Source organism: Coccomyxa subellipsoidea (assembly GCF_000258705.1).
Source record: "Coccomyxa subellipsoidea C-169, whole genome shotgun sequence".
Classification (NCBI taxonomy): Eukaryota; Viridiplantae; Chlorophyta; class Trebouxiophyceae; family Coccomyxaceae; genus Coccomyxa; species Coccomyxa subellipsoidea.
The window spans coordinates 683,075-703,037 of record NW_005178040.1 but is presented as its reverse complement, the minus strand read 5'-3'; the positions used below and the strand labels follow the sequence as shown (position 1 = coordinate 703,037).

Below are 19,963 nucleotides of genomic sequence, written 5' to 3'. Positions count from 1 at the left end.
GGCAGCATGTGCCTTCCTGCACCAACAATTAGACGTGCATGTGCACCTATTTGCTGGGAATCACATCAGATTAATCCAGCACCCTGTGCAATGTGTGCCCTCCTGCATCACAATATACGCCAGTGGCATTCAGACTGTCAGATGATACAGATGAAGCACCTTCACTGTGCCTTCCTGCTTAAGACATTATGCCAGCTATCACCCATTTTTCGGCCATACCCATCTGCAGAGGGATGAACCACCCTGCCACGCATGCATGCGCAGGCGTAGAGCACTACGGGGGCTACGGGCACGTGGGGCAGTTTCAGCCCGTAGCGGGCCGCCTGGTGCGTGCAGGCCAGTGCTACGAGCAGAGCCGGGCCCCGCCACAGGTAGAAAGTACCCGGTCAAACATTTGCGACTCCTTTTAATTTGGCCCTTTTGGACCCTGCTGACGAGAGAGACCACAGTACCCGGCATGCATGCATTTGCTCAAATCTTATATTTTTTAAACACTAGAGTGGTCCACACTCAGGCACTCGCTTGAAGAATCCCTAGTCTCTAATCTTAATCTATCAGGAGATTTGCTGTTGCTTCGAGCTCCCCAGCCCCTGCAGCTCGGGGAATAAAGTTGGGCAGGCCATATCTCTTTGGCCCCATTTCTTCAAGTGCTCGTCTAGATTGGGGCGGACTAATGGGTCACAATTGCAGGAGGAGGGCAGGAGGCCCAATCTGCCGGAGGCCATGCGCATGCTGCACTCACTGCCAGACAGCGTCAAGGGGTGCCTGCTCGAAGCCGCGCGCCTCTGCGGCGCTGCCGCCGGCCTCGCGCAAGAAAACGTGCTGCACTCCTGGGCCGCGCAGGTGCAAAAAGTGCTCCATCCACTCAGGGCCCTGCCTCCCTTTTTGGCTGGAAGTCATATGTCGAGCCTGCCAAAAGGGCAAGCCTGAGCCTTGTATGCCCAGGACTTGTGGGTATGCAAGTGAGAGCTGTTGTTTTCTATTATGGCCGCCATTCAGACAGCCCAGAAGAGCATCGGCTCGCAATTTGCATATCTGCAAGGCTTGTGCTTGGTGTAACGAGAGATCCTCTCAGCAGAGTCAGCCCGTCGGCGCTGTTTATACTCTTACATACCTTTAAATCGCAGGCCCAAGACCTGAAATGATGCATGTGCCAGGCGCAGCAACCAAGGCAGGGGACGGAAGCAGAGGCGCTGAGGGAGCAGAGGCGTCAGCGCGGAGGGGCGTTAATGCGCGCGCACACGGTGCCGCCCGATGTGGCCCTGAACGGGCAGATGCATAATGCGCCGGTGCAACTTGCGACGGCCGTGTCGGTCAATGGCCGACTGGGAGGCTTGAGCGCGGCTGGCAGCTCTGCCCAGAGGCTGTCGCCGCAAAAGAGCCACACAGTCCTGCCCGGTGAGCCCCATAGACCGAGCCAGGACCGCCTTCAAGCATGCCTGCACTGCATGGCATTTGGAAGGGTGCTCTTCTTAGAGGTCACCTTAGGCCTATGGTTCAGAGGCATATCTTCACAAAACTGCTGGGGCCCCAGACATCAGGAAATTATCCACTGCAGCCTTACGCCATGACATCATGTAATTGTCCTTTCGCAGCTGTCTCGGTGGTATGCAGCTCATTTCCCTAATGCTAAGATTACAAATATTGTGGCCTCTTGTGGCGCGGAAATTATAATGTCTTTTATAAACAACACGTTGAGCCTGATTTGGCGCAGGCATGCTCCGGCGGACGGTGTCGGAGCGGCCGGAGGCGCTGATCCCGGCGCACCACCCACAGGGGCTGGACTGTCACGCCTATTTTGGCGGCCAGCTGTCATGCCATGCTGGCAAGAGCAGCTTCCAGCCAGCCGTACACCCCATCCTCAGAAGCCTCCCCCTGCACTGTAAAGACCAACAGCGGGTGAGTCCAACAAATCTCTGGTCATATTGAGGGTGCAATGTATTATTGTTAGGCAAAGTTGTAAAAGTGCCGTGTTCGAGGCTCAACATTTTCTTTTCTGCATCGCCGTCTTCGTGTCAAATTTATCGTACTTTTCTCAATGACTCTTGACTTTCCCTGCCTTGCATTTCGTTTAATAGGTTGCCGCACAGTAGGAAGTCATCTAAGACCCAAGGGTCCAGAGGAAGATAAATTTGTCGAGAGTCTCGTGCTTGTCTGGATTCCAGGGTCCACAATACATTATATAAGATACCAGGGTCACCGCATGCGGGAATGCGAATAATGCGGGATATAATAGAATGCGTGTATTTTACTGCATTTTATTTTTGGGCATGGAATGCGAGGTCCACAAATACGCCTTTCTTCCCCTTTGGGAGACCAGTGAGGATGGGTCCCACCCAGCAAGGCTATGATTCCCTGCAAACATCTTGAGAATACCCAAAAAGGGGCTATTCCTGGAATTGCCTGGTTAAACCAGCATTTTGCCTGGCTGTACCCAAATTTTGCCTGACAAAACCAAGGCAAAACTGTTTCTAACGCATTTTACCGCATTTTACCCTCATTTTATTTTTTCCAATAATGCGTGCATTTTACCGCATTTTATTTGTGGTATCACCGCATGCGGTGACTCTGTAAGATACCCCAAAAAAAATGTGATAAAAAAATTCTGTACAGGGTTGGCAGGGTAACGAGGGTTGGCAGGGTAACGGGGGTGGAGAAGCAGGGGTGGATGCGCCGATTGCGCATCGTGGCCTGCCCCACTCGCGGCACCTGGTTAGCGACGCGGAGCAGGAGCAGCTCTACTCTGAGCTCTCTGGAGACTACAGCCTCCACTCCGGCGGTGCGCGGCCTGTGCTCTAGTAACAGCATCAATCATGATAGCAGCACCATAATCAAGTGCACAGAGGAATTGAAACAGATGATATCTGAGGTTACAGGGCACTAGATTACCAGCGGCAGCACGTGAGTAAATCTGATTTAATGCAATTTGCTGACCCGCCACGGTGACCATGCATACAATGAGATAACTGCATCTTGAAGCTAAATTCACTAGAGGAACAGCGCTGGCCTGGAGATTAGATCAATACCTGCGCCAGTGCCTCTCTGTGCACTAGCTGACAATGTGGGACTGTGCGCAGGCACAAGAGCCGCGGATCAGTACGGGCGCCAAAACGGCGTACACACCCATCACAACTGATGTCAGAACGTGCAGAGGGCGGCCTGTTTTGGCGCTACCGCGCCCCGCACCACTCACATGCGGCACTGCAATCTCTGCTGCAGAAGACATGGCCCGTCGCCATGCAGCAGGCCTTGCATCACCTGTCTTGCGCTACATATGTGGCCAGGCACGCTTGCAGACACAGCTGCAATGCTGTGAACAAGGCGGTGACAGAGGCCCCAACAACAAGGTATTGCTATTTAACGAGAGGTACTGCTATTTATAAAAACAGGCCCAGTCGCAAGTCAGACACCGCCGCATGCGACGCGCGGCGAGAAATTGCCCGAGAGAGCGAGATTGGGTCCTGCCGAGGAGTGTCCCCGAACTTGAACTTGAAGGTCGCCAGCATATGCTTGCAACCAAGCCACTCTGTTCGCACCGCGCAAGAGATGAGGTCACCATTTGTATCCGCGCGAACGGAACAAGAGATCAGCAAAAAGAGTGCCGTCTTGTACCTATCGAGTCCTTCGCATTGCTATTTCAGAATACCCAGGCACAGCTTTGGCCTGTTGCCAACGTATTGAGGAGTTGGACTTTACACAGCCCAAGCAACAGCAGATGTCGTGCACCCCATGCACAAGCAAGTGGTAAATTCAAGCCAAAGATGTGTGCATATACATACTCTTGCACCAAGGTCTTTGGCCTGCCCTGCGGTCATGTGAAGTGAAGCTTTACGAAATCAAAGGGGAGCTTCGTGGGTGCCCAAAGCAGCAAAGCACAAGTGTTACGAAGCAGCTTTCAATGGAGCGGCATGCGTATGTTGCCATTGAAGGCGTGATGCGCAGTAATCAACATCTTGGATCTGTGTGCTGGCATGGTGGAATGCAGTCCAGGCCAATTGTGTAGAGGCTGGTGATCAGTGCTGATTGACATTTTTGCGGCAATGGCCACCCGGTGCTGATGTCTGCATGCAACAAGCTGCAGCCTGCAGCTTTTGCAAGGATGGAATACATACTTGTGGGATTTGAGCGTTTCTGGGATTTGCGGGGTTCTAGCCATTTGTCCTGTTCCAGATTGGGTTCATATTGGGTCTGGTTGGGGAGGTACAGAAGCCGATCAGTACATACTACAACACAGTGTGCAGTTGTTTCATACCATGTTTGCGATCAGTGTGTGGGTAGCTCAAGAGCTGCTTTATCGGGAAGCAGAATTGATATTGAGGGTTGGCAATACGTGCACGTATTGCCAACCCACGTGGTACTGTGTGCTTCCTGCTCTGCAATATGGAGAGGTGTTTGTGCTTTTCTGTTGGGTTTAAGTCTGATGTTCAGGGCAAGCAGAGTGTATGCAGTGCAGATACTGTGAAGTATTTGCGTGGTACAGGGTTCTTTGAAGGCGTTTCTTGCAGCCAAGTAGAGCAGCGTTGAATTTTGCAAGTGTGGGTGGATAGCTTCCTTTAGGAAAGATGGCAAATGCCTGGGGTTTCTCTTGAAAGAGGGATCAGATCTTGCCACCTGAGCCAGGAAGTTATTGGGGTAGTTATCATCAAAGTATGGGTAAATAGTATTTACTAAATACTGAGAACCCTGGGTGCACATATGGGTTATATGATTGGGCCGGGTACATATTCTTCGATGCTTCTGCTTTTGGCGCATTATGCCGCATAATGTATGCGCCGCGCATACATATGTAATAAAGTGCATCCATTATTTTCCTCTTGAGCAACGTGCTGTGTAGCTTCTTGCCAAAGAATTGAAAGCGCGGCACACTAATCAGCATGCACTCAACATTCATGGCAGGTCTTCAGCGGTTGCAATTAAGACTCCAGAGGACCATATAATTTGGTCATAAGTAAATAAGATGATGAGCCCCTCGAGGGGCGCCTCCTTCGCCAATGAGCAGACATGCCCCCATCTCAGATGCTGTGGATGGGTTGACTTAGTTTTGAAATATGAAATGCCATTGTTACATTTGCATGCCCGTCCAAAGGACATGCAGAGCAGGATCCACATCAAGCAAATGGGCCCATTGACAGCTGCCTCTTCTTCTTCTTGCACATGAACCTCCCTTTGCAGATTTTCAGGCTCACAGCAGTGCTGTGACAGCACTATAAAGCTCCCTCCTGAACTGAGGCTCACACCAGTGTCTTGATGACCTTGAGAGCCTCCTCCACATGCTTCTCGGGATTGAACTGCAGGACGGGCCACACAACCATTCAGAAAACTCAATGCTGCACAGCGCGATATTGACTGCAATACAGCTGCGGATCAAGCTTTCTAGCAGGAACATCTTCTTGTCTTAGCCAGTCTACGAACATCACTATTGAGCTGATTGTACCAGAATCAGCAGATGCATGCACTGATCATGTCTTCAGAGAAGGTGGAATGCAGACTTCAGATCACAAACAGCGCCAGGGAGTAAAGAGAAACTCTTTAGACCCCATGAGGCACGGGGGCCACACCTGGTCATTGAAGGACAGAGCAACCTTGCCGCTCTTGTCGATGACGTATGTCTGCCTGCCAGGCAACAAGCCCAGCAGATCTCCCTTGATGCCAAAGGACTTGCGCAGGAACTCGCTCTGGTCTGTCAACAAGGGGTACGGTAGCCTCTGAGCCTGCATGCACGCACCGCAATCACATCAGTCCCTCAACTTCTTTTTGTTGCTCCATCATAAGACCACAACGCCCAGCAAAGGTATACATCGTAAAGAGGTGCAGGATTCCGCCACAGCACATACTGACACAGCACCAATTAGCTATGATCAAAGCAGGAGGGACGGGCAAATCAGCTGGCAAGGCTGGGTCCTGAAAGGAAGATCTCTGATCAGGCTAAACCAATTTTCTTGCCTGAGATGAGCATGCAGGAAGTGATGATTGCAGGCCCACCTTGGCAAACTCGCTGTTGGCCTGAACGCCATCTGAGCTGACGCCAAAGACCTGGGCTCCGGCGTCCTTGAACTTGCCATATGCATCCCTGAAGGCGCATGCCTCCTTTGTGCACCCGGGTGTTGCTGCCTGCGCCATCCAACCCGCCCGAGGCTTAGCTCCAGATATAACAAACGAATGATCAACCATTGCCTGTAACAATGTACACCTAATAAATTTCAATGCCCACCTTTGGATAGAAGAAGACCACTACAGGGCTCTTCCCTTCAAACTTGGAGAGTGCCACCGAGGTCCCATCAGTTGCTTTCATGACCCTGCGCAATAGCAATGCCTTGTCAGGAAGGTGGTTCAGCAGTAGTGTACACCATTGAAACATTCACTGCCAAAGCACTGCTCACCTGTAGTAATCCGGGTAGTCTTGCAGCTTGCTGCCCACCTTCAGCTCTGCCTGCCACCCAGATTCTCTATTGGTCTTGACTGATTTTGAGCACAAGCACATTCTCACTAAGGACTCGCATCACATCAATTCAGTCTATAGCAATCATGCTGTCATCGAACTCTTCACCAGTCAGTTATTGGAGCCTGTGTCTCTCACCTTGACAAAGGAGGCAGACAACGTTGCCGCCCTGCACACCCTCCGCTGGCACTGCAGAGCTGATGCATTACCGCGGAAAACCGATTGACGAAACTGGGACCGAGAATGCAAGCAAACTGGTGCTGCAGGAAGCCTGCATCGTGCTGAGCACGAGGCCGTTCCAGTGGACAGCATGACCATCCTGTCCGATCGCACTTTTGGGTTTTTCGAGCCTCGACGAGTAAGAAAAAGTTTTCCAATTAGCTGAAAACAACTTTGGAGACGAGCGCTTTTCCCAAGCTGCGGATCGGATTTTATCTCGTCGCACGTGGGGAGGCGAGGGTATATCCTTGAGGAAAAGAGAGAATCGAGGCACAGCCGAGCTTTCCCCAGAAGTGTATGCAATCCTGAAAAGACGTGGTTCCTTGCAAGTGTAGCTTTTTAAAAGAAATCAAAAGCATTGATTGCTGGCGCATCAGGGCGTCCCATCACCACAAAGTCATCACCTTCTTGAAGCACAGATTTTGGTAATCGCTTTGCTGGCGTAAGTTGTCGGAGCCTGAAAAGATAAAGTAGGGGCTGCGAACGATTCGCAAATTATTTATAGATTTGCAGCAGTTGATTTTAAAGATTTTTGCAAGTCAGCTTCAGCAGTGCTCTAGATCGCTTGACACTGCAAGAGGTGCTGGGTGGAGCTATGGTTGGGTGATCATCTACATCTGCTTATGGATAGAAGTTGAAGGCTACCAAAACATTCATCACAATGGCTGAAGTGGAGCAGCGGCCATCTGTGCCAGCCGCTCAGGAACTACCAGTTGAGGGCAAGACTGTGAAAGCCCTGACCCTCCTCGGGGTCAAACGCACGTTCGACCTCTTCACTGGCAACCATGGGCAGAAAGTTCCTCTAGATGAAGAGAGGTCTGCCTCCCCTCCTGTTCCTCAGCTTTTTGACTTGCTGGATCCTTGACAATGTCCTCTCCAAGATCGGTGGATGGCTGTGGAGCGGAGCCCTGCACTGACTAAAGCTGGTGTTTTTTTTTCTGTGCAGTCAACGGGTGAAGATTGCATGCAAAATTCGCGACGAGTATGCAGCGTTGAAGTCATTCAAGGCGCCAGAGGCCAGCGCCAGATCTGCAGCTGCGAACGGCGGCTCCGCAGCTGCAGCGAACGGCGCCGCCGCCCCGTCGGCTGCGCCTATCGCAAAGAGCACCACAGCCAAGCTCATTGAGAGCATGCCAGCCCCAGCCGACACGTATGTCTCCCTGGAATTCCCCTTATTTGGCAAATAGTCATCCGAGCCCCATGCATGCTCATGCACATGGTTGAAGAACATTGTCAAGGGGTGGAGTGCTCACTCAAGCCCGCCCGCAAGTACTCCTTGTGTGTTGATAACCTTGGGAAAGCTTGTGAGATCATCCTGTCCGGCGCTGAATTGCCCAAATTCCTGCAAGAAAGTGCTCTTGTGGGCGAGCTGCCCTTCAGACATCAGGAGCGCTCCATGGAGCATTCCATGGAGCAATTGCAGATGTTGACTATGCCTGAACTGGTGGTTCCAATAGGGCTACCAACAGGGCCTCATAGCCAAGCCTCTCACCGTCTTGAAGCCAAGCTCAGCCGAAGATCCCCTGGCCTCTGCAGGGAGGCGAACAGGGCGAAGGCGGCAGCAGGGGCGCTGGTGGTGCATCAGGCGACAAAGGCACTTGTGCCCACGGCGAGTGGGGAGAAGAAGGAGTACATGCCGAGCGCGCAGCTGGCCAAACGGCTCCCCAGCGCCTGGCCGCGCCCAGTGTGGCACGCCCCATGGAAGATGTACCGTGTTGTGGCCGGCAACCAGGGGTGAGCGCTTGCTCTTTATCACCTAGATTGTGTAATTCTCTGGCCTTTAGTAAGCAGATGAACTAGGTGGGGCAATCGATTACAGCATGCATGGCAGATTGTATCCCTCTGGACCCTGAGGCCACAGATGACCTCTAGGTGGGGCAATGTAGTACATGACATTAAAGGCAGGGATGCTTCATAACAGTCCTGGCTCGGTCTACGAGGCACTTAATCACTTTGAGGTCTGATCGACAAGAGATGGGGAGATATGCAACCTGCACCAGAGCATGACATCTAGGTTGTCACCCTTCCGTTACATTCCTGATAGTAATACACGGATATTTTCTTCACGTGATCAGGTGCAGCACCTTTCTTGTGCATTGTAAACGACATGACAAGCACTTGCTACTAGGTCTGATCTACAGCAGCACCGAGAATCTGGGCACCTACTTCTACGTAGATATCAGCCCTTGCTGAGGAGCACTTGTTACTGGTGATTGCGACCAGTATGACTGATGAGAACAGCTGAGGGAAACTTGTGTCAATGGGGTGGTGTGCGCGCAGATGGGTGCGGTGCCTGGCGTTTGACAGCAGCAACGAGTGGTTTGTGACCGGCTCGGCCGACCGCACCATCAGGGTGTGGGACCTTGCCAGCGGCCAGCTGAAGCTCACCCTCACCGGCCACATCGAGCAGGTGTGTTCAGTTTACCCTTCCACCTTTGCTAGCCTTCGCAGAGGGGGATACTTGAAATTGTATGTTGCACACAGTACCCCCCTGCTGCATTATTGTTGGCACAAAGTCACTGATTATGTGAGCATCATACCTTGCGAAGCATGTTTACTGAGTGCATCCGGTGCCTTAAAAGCTTTATTTTAGGGGCAGATGTCCGTCAGAAGGATGGAGGTGGAACCGTGAACTCCCTTGTTGGAGAGGGTGTGGAATCTCTAAATGTGAGCTCTGGCTTGTTGCAGGTGACGGGGGTGGCGGTGTCCTCAAGGCACCCCTACATGTTCTCCTGCGGCCTCGACAAGATGGTCAAGTGCTGGGACCTGGAGACCAACAAGGTGAGCACGACTCTATTAATAGATGCCCATGGCAGCATCAACGCATTCAACCCATTCAAGTACCCATGCTGCAGCTGTGCCAATACATGTGTCCAAACAGAAGCCTGTTATCATCAGCCTCATCCTTGCAGCCCTGTAATCAGGGGGTACTATTTACGACGCCCTGTAGCTGAGTACTAGCTGGGTACCATTTGCTACCATGTAGCTGAGTACAGGTGAGCACAACATGTTATTTGGTTGTGTGAAAGGCAGTGCTTGACCTGCGGTGAATCGCTGTCTTGCGCAGGTGATCCGGCAGTACCACGGGCATCTGAGCGGTGTGTACGCGCTGGCGCTGCACCCCACGCTGGACGTACTGATGACGGGCGGCCGAGACAGCGTGTGCAGGGTGTGGGACATGCGCACCAAGGTGCGGCGCTGTCATCTTTTATTGACATCCCAATGATAGCCACCGCAATTGCACTGACGCCTTGGTGCATCCCATCAGAAGCGCATTTGTTTTCAACCATGTTTGAACCTGACTGTTCGATTATCCAACAAATTTCATGGATCTGTGTACTGCACTGACACCTTTGTGCATCCCATCATACTTGCAAGCTGCTTTCAACCATGCATGTGGCTGTCTGATGGAAAGTGGCCTTGTGCCGCTGCTGATTGTTGGACAAGTGCTTTCACCTTGGGGAATATTGAATGTAAAATATTTTGTCTGAGTGTCTTGTGCTGGGCGTTTCAGGTGCAAGTGCACTGCCTGTCAGGCCACGATGACACGGTGGCATCCATCCTGACCCAGCCCACAGATCCCCAGGTGCGCCGCTTGTCGCCTCTTATTTGCTGCGTTTTCTATGACCCGCTCCCGTTATTTACCTCAACTTATGGCTTCTGATGCCCTTCCCGGCATGTGGTCATTTCGCAGTAGATTGCGGTCTCACAGACCATGCTTTGTCTGAAGCCTACTGTCATTAGATCGCTCCAGGAGTCTCACAGACAAGCGTCCGGCACTGAGGGGTTTTGTTTGATGAGGGCAGCCACTGAAATCTTGAGGTCTAAAGGTAGGCCTGCACATTGTGCAGGTGATCACAGGGTCGCATGACAAGACTGTGCGGCTGTGGGACATTCGCTCCATCAAGGCCAAGACAATGGCCACACTCACCTACCACAAGAAGTCGGTGCGCCACCTCAGTCCCACCAGGACACGTGCAATTCTGCAGCTGTGATGAGCATGGTGCCCCCTTGCAGTGCACCACTGCTCCTTGACAATGGCGTTTTGACAGATTTGAGACCTGGTGCATCATGGTCATCTTGTTCCTTCTGAAGCTGCCAGCGATGCACGGGCTTTGGCACCTCTGAAAGTCTGAGATTGCTGGCGCATATGCTACTTTCCAAGAGACTCATGAGCATGCCCCCTTGTCAGCTCGTGCTGCCGTCAAGCCCCCCAAAGTCGGCATTTGCTGGCTGTCTCACAGGGAGCAGCACAGTCCGCACCTGTTGACTTCATGGCTTCAAGGCATCACATACGCGGATTGGCTTGACATTCAGCACCACCCCCAGATCTGTGGAGCCTGTGTTGGCCTTGAAGTTGCATGGTCGCTTGTCTTCCTGCCATGGTGACTCAGCAATCTCTTCGTGAGAGGATTGCATTATCTTCTTGTCCACGCCCTCCTCTTGACATGCTTACTGACTTGCCCGCAAAAAGGCCTTGTGGTTATAAATAATTCGGTGCGCGCAGGTGCGAGCGCTGGCGATGCACCCGAGCGAGTACGCGTTCGCGTCGGGGAGCGCGGACAACATAAAGAAGTTCCGGCTGCCCATGGGCGAGTTCCTGCACAACATGCTGCAGAACCAGCGCGCCATCATCAACTGCGCCGCCATCAACGAGGACGGAGTCATGGCCACCGGCGCAGACAATGGCTCCCTCTGGTGCGCGCATGCACCTTCTCTTCTGAGCCTTTAAGCTGCACTGACTGGCGTCTCTGGCTTGCAGCGCCTTCTCACGTGCCTCTCTTGCCCTTCTGCGTTTCCACTCCTATGCAGACGCTGCCATTTGGCACTGCTGGTACGGAACACAGGAAAACAGTGCATACTGCTCCCTCTGGTCGGCGCGCATCATGCATCTTCCTTCCTAGTCGTTCCCGTCCTTTTGAAGATTCCAAAACTTATCCACTACGGCTGTGCTGCTTATGGGCTATGAGATGTTGCTCATTCCTAGGAAGAGGCTCTCACGCTATCCATGGACTCTGCCATCTTCCTCCCTTCACCTGTGCAAACAGTGCGACCTGCAGCACAGCGTGCGATGCCCGGGAAATGTGAAAACAGCACCTGAACAAATTTGGGGTGTGTCGGATAGACCCCTGCTCCCTCACAGTCTGCCGTGCCTTCACCTCACTGCCTCTGTTCCCACAGAAGCAAATATTGTTTAGCCTTCTGGTCATGGACACTGTCTACTGGGGCCACTTGTGAAGTGCGTGCGCTTGTGGTGCCGGCGCAGGTTCTGGGACTGGAAGAGCGGCAATAGTTTCCAGCAAGGGCAGACAATCGTGCAGCCGGGATCGCTGGAGAGCGAGTCGGGCATCTTCGCGGCCGGCTTTGACATGTCCGGCACGCGCCTGCTCACCGCCGAGGCCGACAAGACGATCAAGTTCTGGAAGGAGGACCCTAACGCCACCCCCGAGACCCACCCCATCAACTTCCGCCCACCCAAGGACATCCGCCGATACTGACGCGACGCTCTGAGTCATTGCACAGTCACTGCGCGCTCTGCTGCCGTTGCATGATCTGCAGGCAGTGCATAGTGGATGAAATAAGGGACCCTGACTCATGATTGTCATGCTGTTAGTGGTTTGTTTGGTGCGTGTGTCTGGTGGCTCCCGGGAAGTGAAGCAAAGATGCGTGGCCTGTGCAAATCTTTATGAAATGGATGATTTAATCTGCAACTGTTTGCAAACCAGAAATAGAGGTATGCATCCATCAAGGCAGAGTGAGCGCCAGAAGATAGGCAAATTGTGAGTGTCGTGATCGACTCATAGTCGAGGAGAGGGAATAAGGAAGATCTTCTTAAGAAACTCTATTCTTCTTAAGAAATTTAGATTGTGCGTGGATTGGCTGAGATCACAAGTTGGCTGAGGCTGAGACCATTATCCACACTTGACTTGGAAACCCGCAAGCAAGAAAGAATAACTTCTACACGTTATGTGCTGTGTCCAATCATGTATCAAAGAATGCCATATGGCGTCATCATCCTGGATTTCCCAACTTGGATGTCGTAAGTCTTGAAGACCTTGCAGGCCAAAAAAACTAATTTTGATGCAGGAATACTTGCAACACAAATTTTGTCACTGATTGACAAGACACAAGACAGAAGGTACTCACGTCACGCATGGTGAAAAGACAGGGATCGTCACAGCGAATCTTTCATTCGCTGGAAATGTGGCAAACAAATACATATGTACAGGAGTGCGTTTGAACAGCTTGCACCAATGCAAGGCTGTGCTCGATGAAAATGTGGCAAGTATTTCATGCAAGTAACCCTAGTGTTCAGAAGCCCCATTGCTGGATTGCGCAGAGCCATTGGCCAGGCTTCTTCTGAAGCTGTTTGTGGCGCCCTCCTCCTCTTCCTCAGCACTTGCTCCTTCAGAGATCAGCTCCCTGACAGCGTCCGCCAGCGCCTGATAGTCCTCCAGCGTGTTGTAGTACTGCGCCGAGATGCGCACCCACAGCCGCCCCTCCCAGCAGGCAACCGGCACCTGCCATTGCAATTCAAATTTGAAATTCATAAAAACAATCAGCATCAATTGCCGCTTAAAATCATTTGTGCCCTTTTTGGCTGCCGGGTGCATCAAGTCACCCTTTGCCAACAGATCAAAATGCTCCCTCAGAATTGCACAAGGCACAAGTGCACAGCAGCATGAACGGCGCACAATGTGCGAGCATGAAGCAAGAGCGAACAGCAGGGACAAATTTGGTGCAGGACTGTCTTAGGGCGGCGTGTTGTCCTCACCTCAATCTTGAAGCGCGTCCGCAGCATTTCGTGCAGGAAGAGCGCATCTGCCACGGAGGCGGCCAGGGGCAGCGACGATGGGAGCTCCACCGCCGCCATGGATGCCCCGGCCTCATTGGCAGTGCAGGAGATGCGCAGCATCCTGAATTGGCTTCCTCTCTCTGCCAGGAAAACAATCCTTACCAAGTTAGACGGGGTCCCCAGGTCATGCGTTTGTTCTGTCTTTCATTCATTTTGACGTCGCAAAAGCCTCATGCAGCTTCTGTGTGCTCATGGTTCTACTTGCACCTTGAAGGCTGGCTTAGCAAAATTGGGGAATGAGAAGGGTGTGTACTTAATCTTGTGTAAATGTACTGGTCCCTGAGGCCCATCTGACCTCTAGGTGGACCCATGCTATTTCTTCTTAGGCATCAGGTGTGCCAGACCTTAAGCGATGACATGGGCACATTAGTGACACTTACACAAGAGTCGAGACACAATAATGTCGAAGACAGGCCTGACTGGCTGCAAGTGGGCCGCGCACCGGCAACATGATCCGTGTCGAAGGCCCGCGAGAGCAGAGAGACGGCGTCATGGAGCAGGGAGGTGTTGTGGTCGCGCCAGGTGTCCAGCCCCACGGCGCGCATGACTCGCAGCGCAGCCGGCACCGCCAGCCACGCGCTCACGTCCGATGTTCCCTGCCACAGAAACTCCCCCTGGAAACCCTGCGCATCCACCCCACGTTGTGACCCCTCGCCCCCTCTCAGTAACTGACTGCAATTTCACTTCTGCCTTTTTATGCCAGTGCCTTCCCACACAATGATCTTGCACCAAGTGCTGCATAGCCTAAGCCTAGGATATTCTAGCTTCCCGTCCCAGAAGTGCTTGATGCAGAACGGAAATGAAGATGAGGTTGAAATAATTGTAAGGGAGGCATGCAGGTGATAGGCAATTTTGGCTTTTTTTTGTGAGTGTCACGTTGGTTTCTGAGGTGCAGGGAATAGATGAGCAAAAGAGTGATACTGAGCCCTGCTCTGGTGCCTTCAGGTCCACCAGATTACATGAGGAATGGAGGCGCGCACCTTCATTACTATTTCTCTGATGGAGTAACATGTCGATTATTAAGGTGCAGGAAAGACACAACGAGCAAGAATGGCAATAATGAGCAGCGAGGGCTCGCACCAGGCCATAGCCGTGGGATGTGATAAGCGGCAGGGTGCGCGGCTGCTCGGAGGGTGCGACCCAGAGGAAGGCGCTGCCCTTGGGCGTGCACAGCCACTTGTGCAAGTTGGAGATGTAGAAGTGGGCGCCCAGGGAGGGAACGTCCAGAGACTGTGCCCCCACTGCATGCGCCCCATCCAGCAGCACTGCACCAGAGGAAAGTTCTGATCAACGTTTCTGAATCGTTTTTTGCAATCTTATTTGTGACAGTTATTTTTGCAATTGCAGTGTTTGCCCTTCCAACGTGACGCTCCTGATTGTCATGACAACAGGCCTCCAATGCTGGTGGGTGCAGTGAAATCTGGGGTGAAAAACCATTGATGTAGAAGTCTCTGGAAGAGAGTTTGAGGTGGTATACAGGCAGACAGAAGATGCATGAGCAGGTTGCACCCTGTACACAAAGCTGAGATTGCACTCAAACACACACTTGTTGTGACTGTGCTTGTGTACTGGACAAAAGCAAGGCTGCATCAAATTGGGCGCACCTTTGGTGCCGGCAGCTTTGCAGAGGGAGCAGAGCCGCTGCACGGGGAAGGTGTAAGGGGGAAACGAGCCGATGTGATCGATGACCGCCAGCTTCACGCGGCCCCTGCCAGCTGTCAGCGCCTCGTCGAATGCCGCCGCCACCTCAGCAGGTCCCCCCGCCAGCCTGGACAGGGGGAGTTGCACCTCCACCAGGCCGGCGCCTGATTTGGCCGCCGCCCTTGCCAGAGCGTTTTTCACCTGTGGCAGCATAAATTCTATCTGGAACTAGGGACTGACAAAGGTATTATGGTGAAAATGCATGTGCATTTCAGCTAGTAATGATACCCTTGCACAGAGGCGGAAGCAGGCCAGGAGGCTCTGACTCGCAGATAACAGAAAGCCAGAGGCAGCGCCTGCGCTGCCGGTGGCATACAAATTTTACATGCCTGGCTCCGGCGGCACACTGCTGATATCCAGTTCTCACAAAGTAATGAACAGTCAATAAGCAGAAGAAATGCCGGTGAGGGTCACAGGGGGGCGCGGGCCTTACAGCTGGGTAGGTGAGGTTGGTCATGAGCAACAGATCTCCCCTGCGGAGGCCAAGCCCGTTTATGACAATGTTGGCGGCTGCGGTCGCATTGACGACTGGCACCATGTCTTGCCCCTTCGCCCCAATCAGCGCCGCCACCTCGTCCCTGGCCGCCTGTGTGACACGTGACAGATTAGGGCACTCATTGGCAAATCCCCCCTCCCACATGCTATCAGCCAAATGTGTGACACAAAGTAGAGCAGGGCATTATCAGTCCGCCCAACCTACTAGAGGAGCGCCAGAGGAAAAGGGCCCAAATTCTTAAGGCCTGCCCAAATTCAAATCGAGCTGGAAAATAAGGGGCTGGGGAGCAGATTAAAGATAGATGACGAGTCACTCTAATCTCTTTAAACAAGTGCCTGCGTGCGGACCACTGTGGCCAGCGATTCTCACCCCTCACATGCTGTGAGCCAAAAGTGCGGGCAGGTGACAGGGCACATACGTTTGTATGAATGGGGATGTGCCCATTACTGAGCAGTAGATTTTTCAGCAAGTATGGCAAAGCACATTTCTTGAAGTGCGAGTTGAGATGTGTTCATATTTGAGTAGCAGAGTGGCAGCGCTCTCTTACAGTGACAGGGCAGAGTCTGAATGTTGTCCCTCGACGCTTGTGTGTGGGCCAGACGGAAAAAGTATGTCAGGTAGTGGATTGCAGTGATGCTCGCACCTTCAAGGCTGGCAGCACTTCTGTCTCATGGAACAGCACCGGCTGCTGCTCGCACCTCTCCCTCCACCACTGCTGCACCTCCGCAGCAAACCTGTGGGGCCGCACACCAGCCCATCATCAGTCACACTCTGCACACACACGGCTCCTTGGCACATGCAAACCACTGTACAGCAATGCAGTACCCGCATGCCATGCTCTCTTGCATCGACACGGGGATGGGGGCCATTAAATCAGGTACCTGATTGTGGCACCGTAGCTGCCGTGGTTCAGGTAGTGCCATGAAGGGTCCAGCGTGAACATACTCTCCAGGGCAGCTTTTCCTGGCTCCAAATCTTCTTTCTTGCCACACAGCTCCTGATGCATGCACAGGCTTCGTCGCCTCAGCGGCCCAACAACTTGGCTAGTGAATACAGATTTGATTGCATGTTGGTGATCCTGATATTGTACTCTTCCTACACAGCCTCGGGACTGGAATGCTCTGTCTGCACGGCTGGTGGCATGCATGCCACATAACAGCATTCTGATTCATGAAGATTGCTGACCTGGAATCTGTCTTCCAAAGGTTGTTCATGTTTTTCTTCATCTGCTGCGTCACTGGCAGCCTCCACAAGCCACCTGGAAAAGAGACATCTCAGGACAGCGCACTGCTGGACGGTGACTGATGCGTCTGCACACTGACGGTGTGGAAGAGATTATAGGATGTTCAATGTCACAGGGAATAGCAACCTGGGATTTGCAGGTTTGAACTCCCGACTGGGGTTCTGGTAGATGCGAAAGGACTTGTCGCTGCCTCTGCCTGCGCGACAAAGCGACGTCATGTTACTAAGCAATATTTGGCGCGAGATTAAGCCACCAGATGTGCACAGATGCTGCTGTCTTGTCTTGATTAAACCACTTGCATCGATCCGTTACAGCGACAGTTGTGGACGATGAATGCATCGGACCTTCACTTTTCTTCTTATGCTTCCAAAAAATATGTTTCACGCCCCACACTGCCACGATGAGGAGCCCTTTCGTGGCGAAGTGCTTGCCAACAAGCATTAGTGGGTGGTTTCCGTCCCAACCAGTGGGTTCACTTTCAGGCATCGCGGGCGCTTTTCTCGCCATCAGGCAACACAAGAGATGAATATATCTTCAAATCGCTACAAATATGTGCCAAGCAATGAGGAGGAAGGGCATGAAATCGACTCAGGCATGGGCCATCAATCCTAAGAAAAGAAGAGAAGTGATCGTGCAAGCTCAATGTGCGAGCTCCTTGCAACAGAGGATAAAACTCTTGATGTCCCAAATTATTTTACGCTGCTAGAGTCAACATCTGTCTTGCATGTTTGGATGTCCCGTTACGTCACCCACGTGCCCTTTTGGAAGTAAGAGCAGAGGACAGGCTGGAACCAAATAAAGGGAAGGCCAATCAACTCATTGAACGAGAAGGTATACCTACAATGATTTACTACAGTCTGTCTGGACCTCTGGCCACTTCGCGTCCTTTGGTCACTAGCGCATCACCGTGACTAGACAGGAAATATATAGTCAAAACTAGCCCCTTCTAAGTGGCGCTGATAACTAAATCTCAACCGCTTCATTATTGCGAACATAACTTGGGATGGGGGAGTCGCTAAGGAAGAGACGCGACAAAGGTGCGCAGGAAGCAACATGTGGTGATGAAGACAAAGCGTTTCGATTTTTCACTTGTGTTAGTCAAGTCACTGGAGTACCTCTTACAATCCTGGATAGCAGACCTTCCGTGCTCATCTAAGTATGGCTCAGGTCACGGCTTACAACCACAGTGCAGAAAGATCCAAGGCTGTTACAACAGGTCGTCTCCTGGCACACAAAATGTATGAGGAGCATCTGATTGACATGATACGCTGTTCTCAATTCGCCAGGCTGCTTTGAATGTCGTATGTGTGCTCATAATGCAGGCAATAGCCAGGCCAGCACTAGAGGTCAGTTGGAGGAGCCACTCCTGACCTCTGAGGACCGGAGCGAAGACCATGACAGCGCTGTTCGGGAGCCAGACAATGACAAAGCCAGGGGGCAGTCATACAGGAGCCAGGAGCGGACTGACCGTGCCCTGGTCCCCCACAGCATCAACCGCATCAATTGGGAGGAGCTCTGGAGGCTGCTGTGGGGCAACTGTTGTAGCAGCTGGGCTGGCATTGTCGGTATGGAACTTGACACAGCACCATGCATGCTGAACCATCGTATCTCTCGACACTTTACTCCTAAGAGCAAAAAGTTGATCTCCTGCAGGCTTATCATGAAACTCACTCTTATCATTGCGTTCTGCTTCGCTAGAGCGCATGTCCAGGCTTATACTGTACCTCGCACGGGAAAGCACTGTATTGGGACGGCATCCACCTGACCATGCGAGCCTGTTTGATGACAATATGTCATACCTGCTATCAGAGCTCAACAACATACATCTGATTGCACTGTCCTTTGTTGTATCCTCACATCTTGCAAGCAACTTGCAAGCAAACACTGCGTTTATGACACAATTTATGACACGTGCAATGTGCTGCGCAGCGACCATCAGCAGCTGCCTGGCGCCTCTGCTGCCGGAGCAGCTGCGTCCAGTGCAGCTCAGCAGCATCCAGGCGGCCAGGCTGGATGACCTGCGCACACGCATCGAAGTGCCGTTCGACGCAGACAATCCAGAGCACGTGGTGCGCCCCTGCCTGATCCCCATGCTTCTTCACCGAAGACTCCCGTCTTCATTTCACCCTTGCCAAGGGGGTACTACTAAAATGTAGATGAAATTACCCCCCCTCAGTCATGTGCATGAGTGCGTCAGTCCCTCTTGTCATATCAGGCATTGATGTCTCGCCTTGGCTCGGGGAATGGTTTCTCTCGTACATCCCTGCTATACATGCTGTAAGATGTGCCCTTACCTAGGTTGCAAAGGTGCAAAGGGACCACTTAGGTGTTGCTGGATGTACCTGATTCTTAGTACTGTCAAATGGGGAATATGGTGCTTTTCATATGTATATTGGTTATTAATGGCCAGAGGATTATGTGATGTGTGCAGGATGGGCTGAAGAGGTTGTGGGGCCACGCGTTTCCCGGCGTTCCCTGGGAGGGGGTGCAGGCGGACAAGTGGGTGGAAATGGGGTGGCAGCGCAACAACCCCAGCAGCGACTTCCGGGGCGCCGGTCTCATCGCCCTGCACAACCTCCTCCACATGGCACAGGTGCCCTCCCTCTGTCATGTCTTTCACGCCTGCACTTACCTGCACCTAGAAAGAAGAAACAAGAAATCACCTGCACTTGAATCAGGATGTTCGCAGCTTCCAAATCAAAATTCCCTGTCTGAGGGGGTATGAGACTTGCATGCGCTTGTGGCCTGGTTACTGTGCAACATTTAGAATGTTTGCATTGCCCACTGAAGGCTTTCCTAACTGATGGCAGATGCCATTTAATGCGTGTGCGAGACTTAGCAGCAGAGAGTTTTAATTGAAATTGACTATGGGCTTCTCTGAGACCATTGACCAATTGTGGGGGGCAAGCCCCCCAACTAATTTCCTGCAGCCCTCACGGCTGCATGTGTTGACGTTTGCAGGCTTGCATGCGCTGTTGACCTGGTTCTTCGAAAGGTTGATACAGCAGC

At 52.3% G+C, this 19,963-nt stretch overlaps 3 protein-coding genes across 3 annotated transcripts; 1 reads left to right on the top strand and 2 right to left on the bottom strand.

The window, feature by feature from the left end:
- Positions 1 to 5,231: 5,231 nt before the first annotated feature.
- Positions 5,232 to 6,757, bottom strand: COCSUDRAFT_60773 (thioredoxin dependent peroxidase; the record flags this gene model as incomplete). Its single annotated transcript, XM_005650243.1, has 7 exons — positions 5,232 to 5,288; positions 5,559 to 5,711; positions 5,983 to 6,111; positions 6,212 to 6,296; positions 6,381 to 6,430; positions 6,578 to 6,608; positions 6,729 to 6,757. 7 exons carry the CDS (start codon positions 6,755 to 6,757, stop codon positions 5,232 to 5,234), a joined length of 534 nt encoding a protein of 177 aa, XP_005650300.1.
- Positions 6,758 to 8,090: 1,333 nt separating this feature from the next.
- On the top strand, positions 8,091 to 12,156 carry COCSUDRAFT_27415 (WD40 repeat-like protein; the record flags this gene model as incomplete). Its single annotated transcript, XM_005650242.1, has 8 exons — positions 8,091 to 8,392; positions 8,939 to 9,068; positions 9,347 to 9,439; positions 9,726 to 9,848; positions 10,173 to 10,244; positions 10,510 to 10,605; positions 11,166 to 11,356; positions 11,925 to 12,156. 8 exons carry the CDS (start codon positions 8,091 to 8,093, stop codon positions 12,154 to 12,156), a joined length of 1,239 nt encoding a protein of 412 aa, XP_005650299.1.
- An 807-nt stretch (positions 12,157 to 12,963) lies between these two features.
- COCSUDRAFT_40034 (PLP-dependent transferase) lies at positions 12,964 to 16,654 on the bottom strand (the record flags this gene model as incomplete). The annotated part of the gene is made up of 8 exons (XM_005650241.1): positions 12,964 to 13,179; positions 13,434 to 13,594; positions 13,957 to 14,137; positions 14,595 to 14,779; positions 15,119 to 15,356; positions 15,649 to 15,801; positions 16,355 to 16,445; positions 16,593 to 16,654. The coding sequence occupies 8 exons, from the start codon at positions 16,652 to 16,654 to the stop codon at positions 12,964 to 12,966; spliced, it is 1,287 nt and encodes a 428-aa protein (XP_005650298.1).
- Positions 16,655 to 19,963: the final 3,309 nt, after the last annotated feature.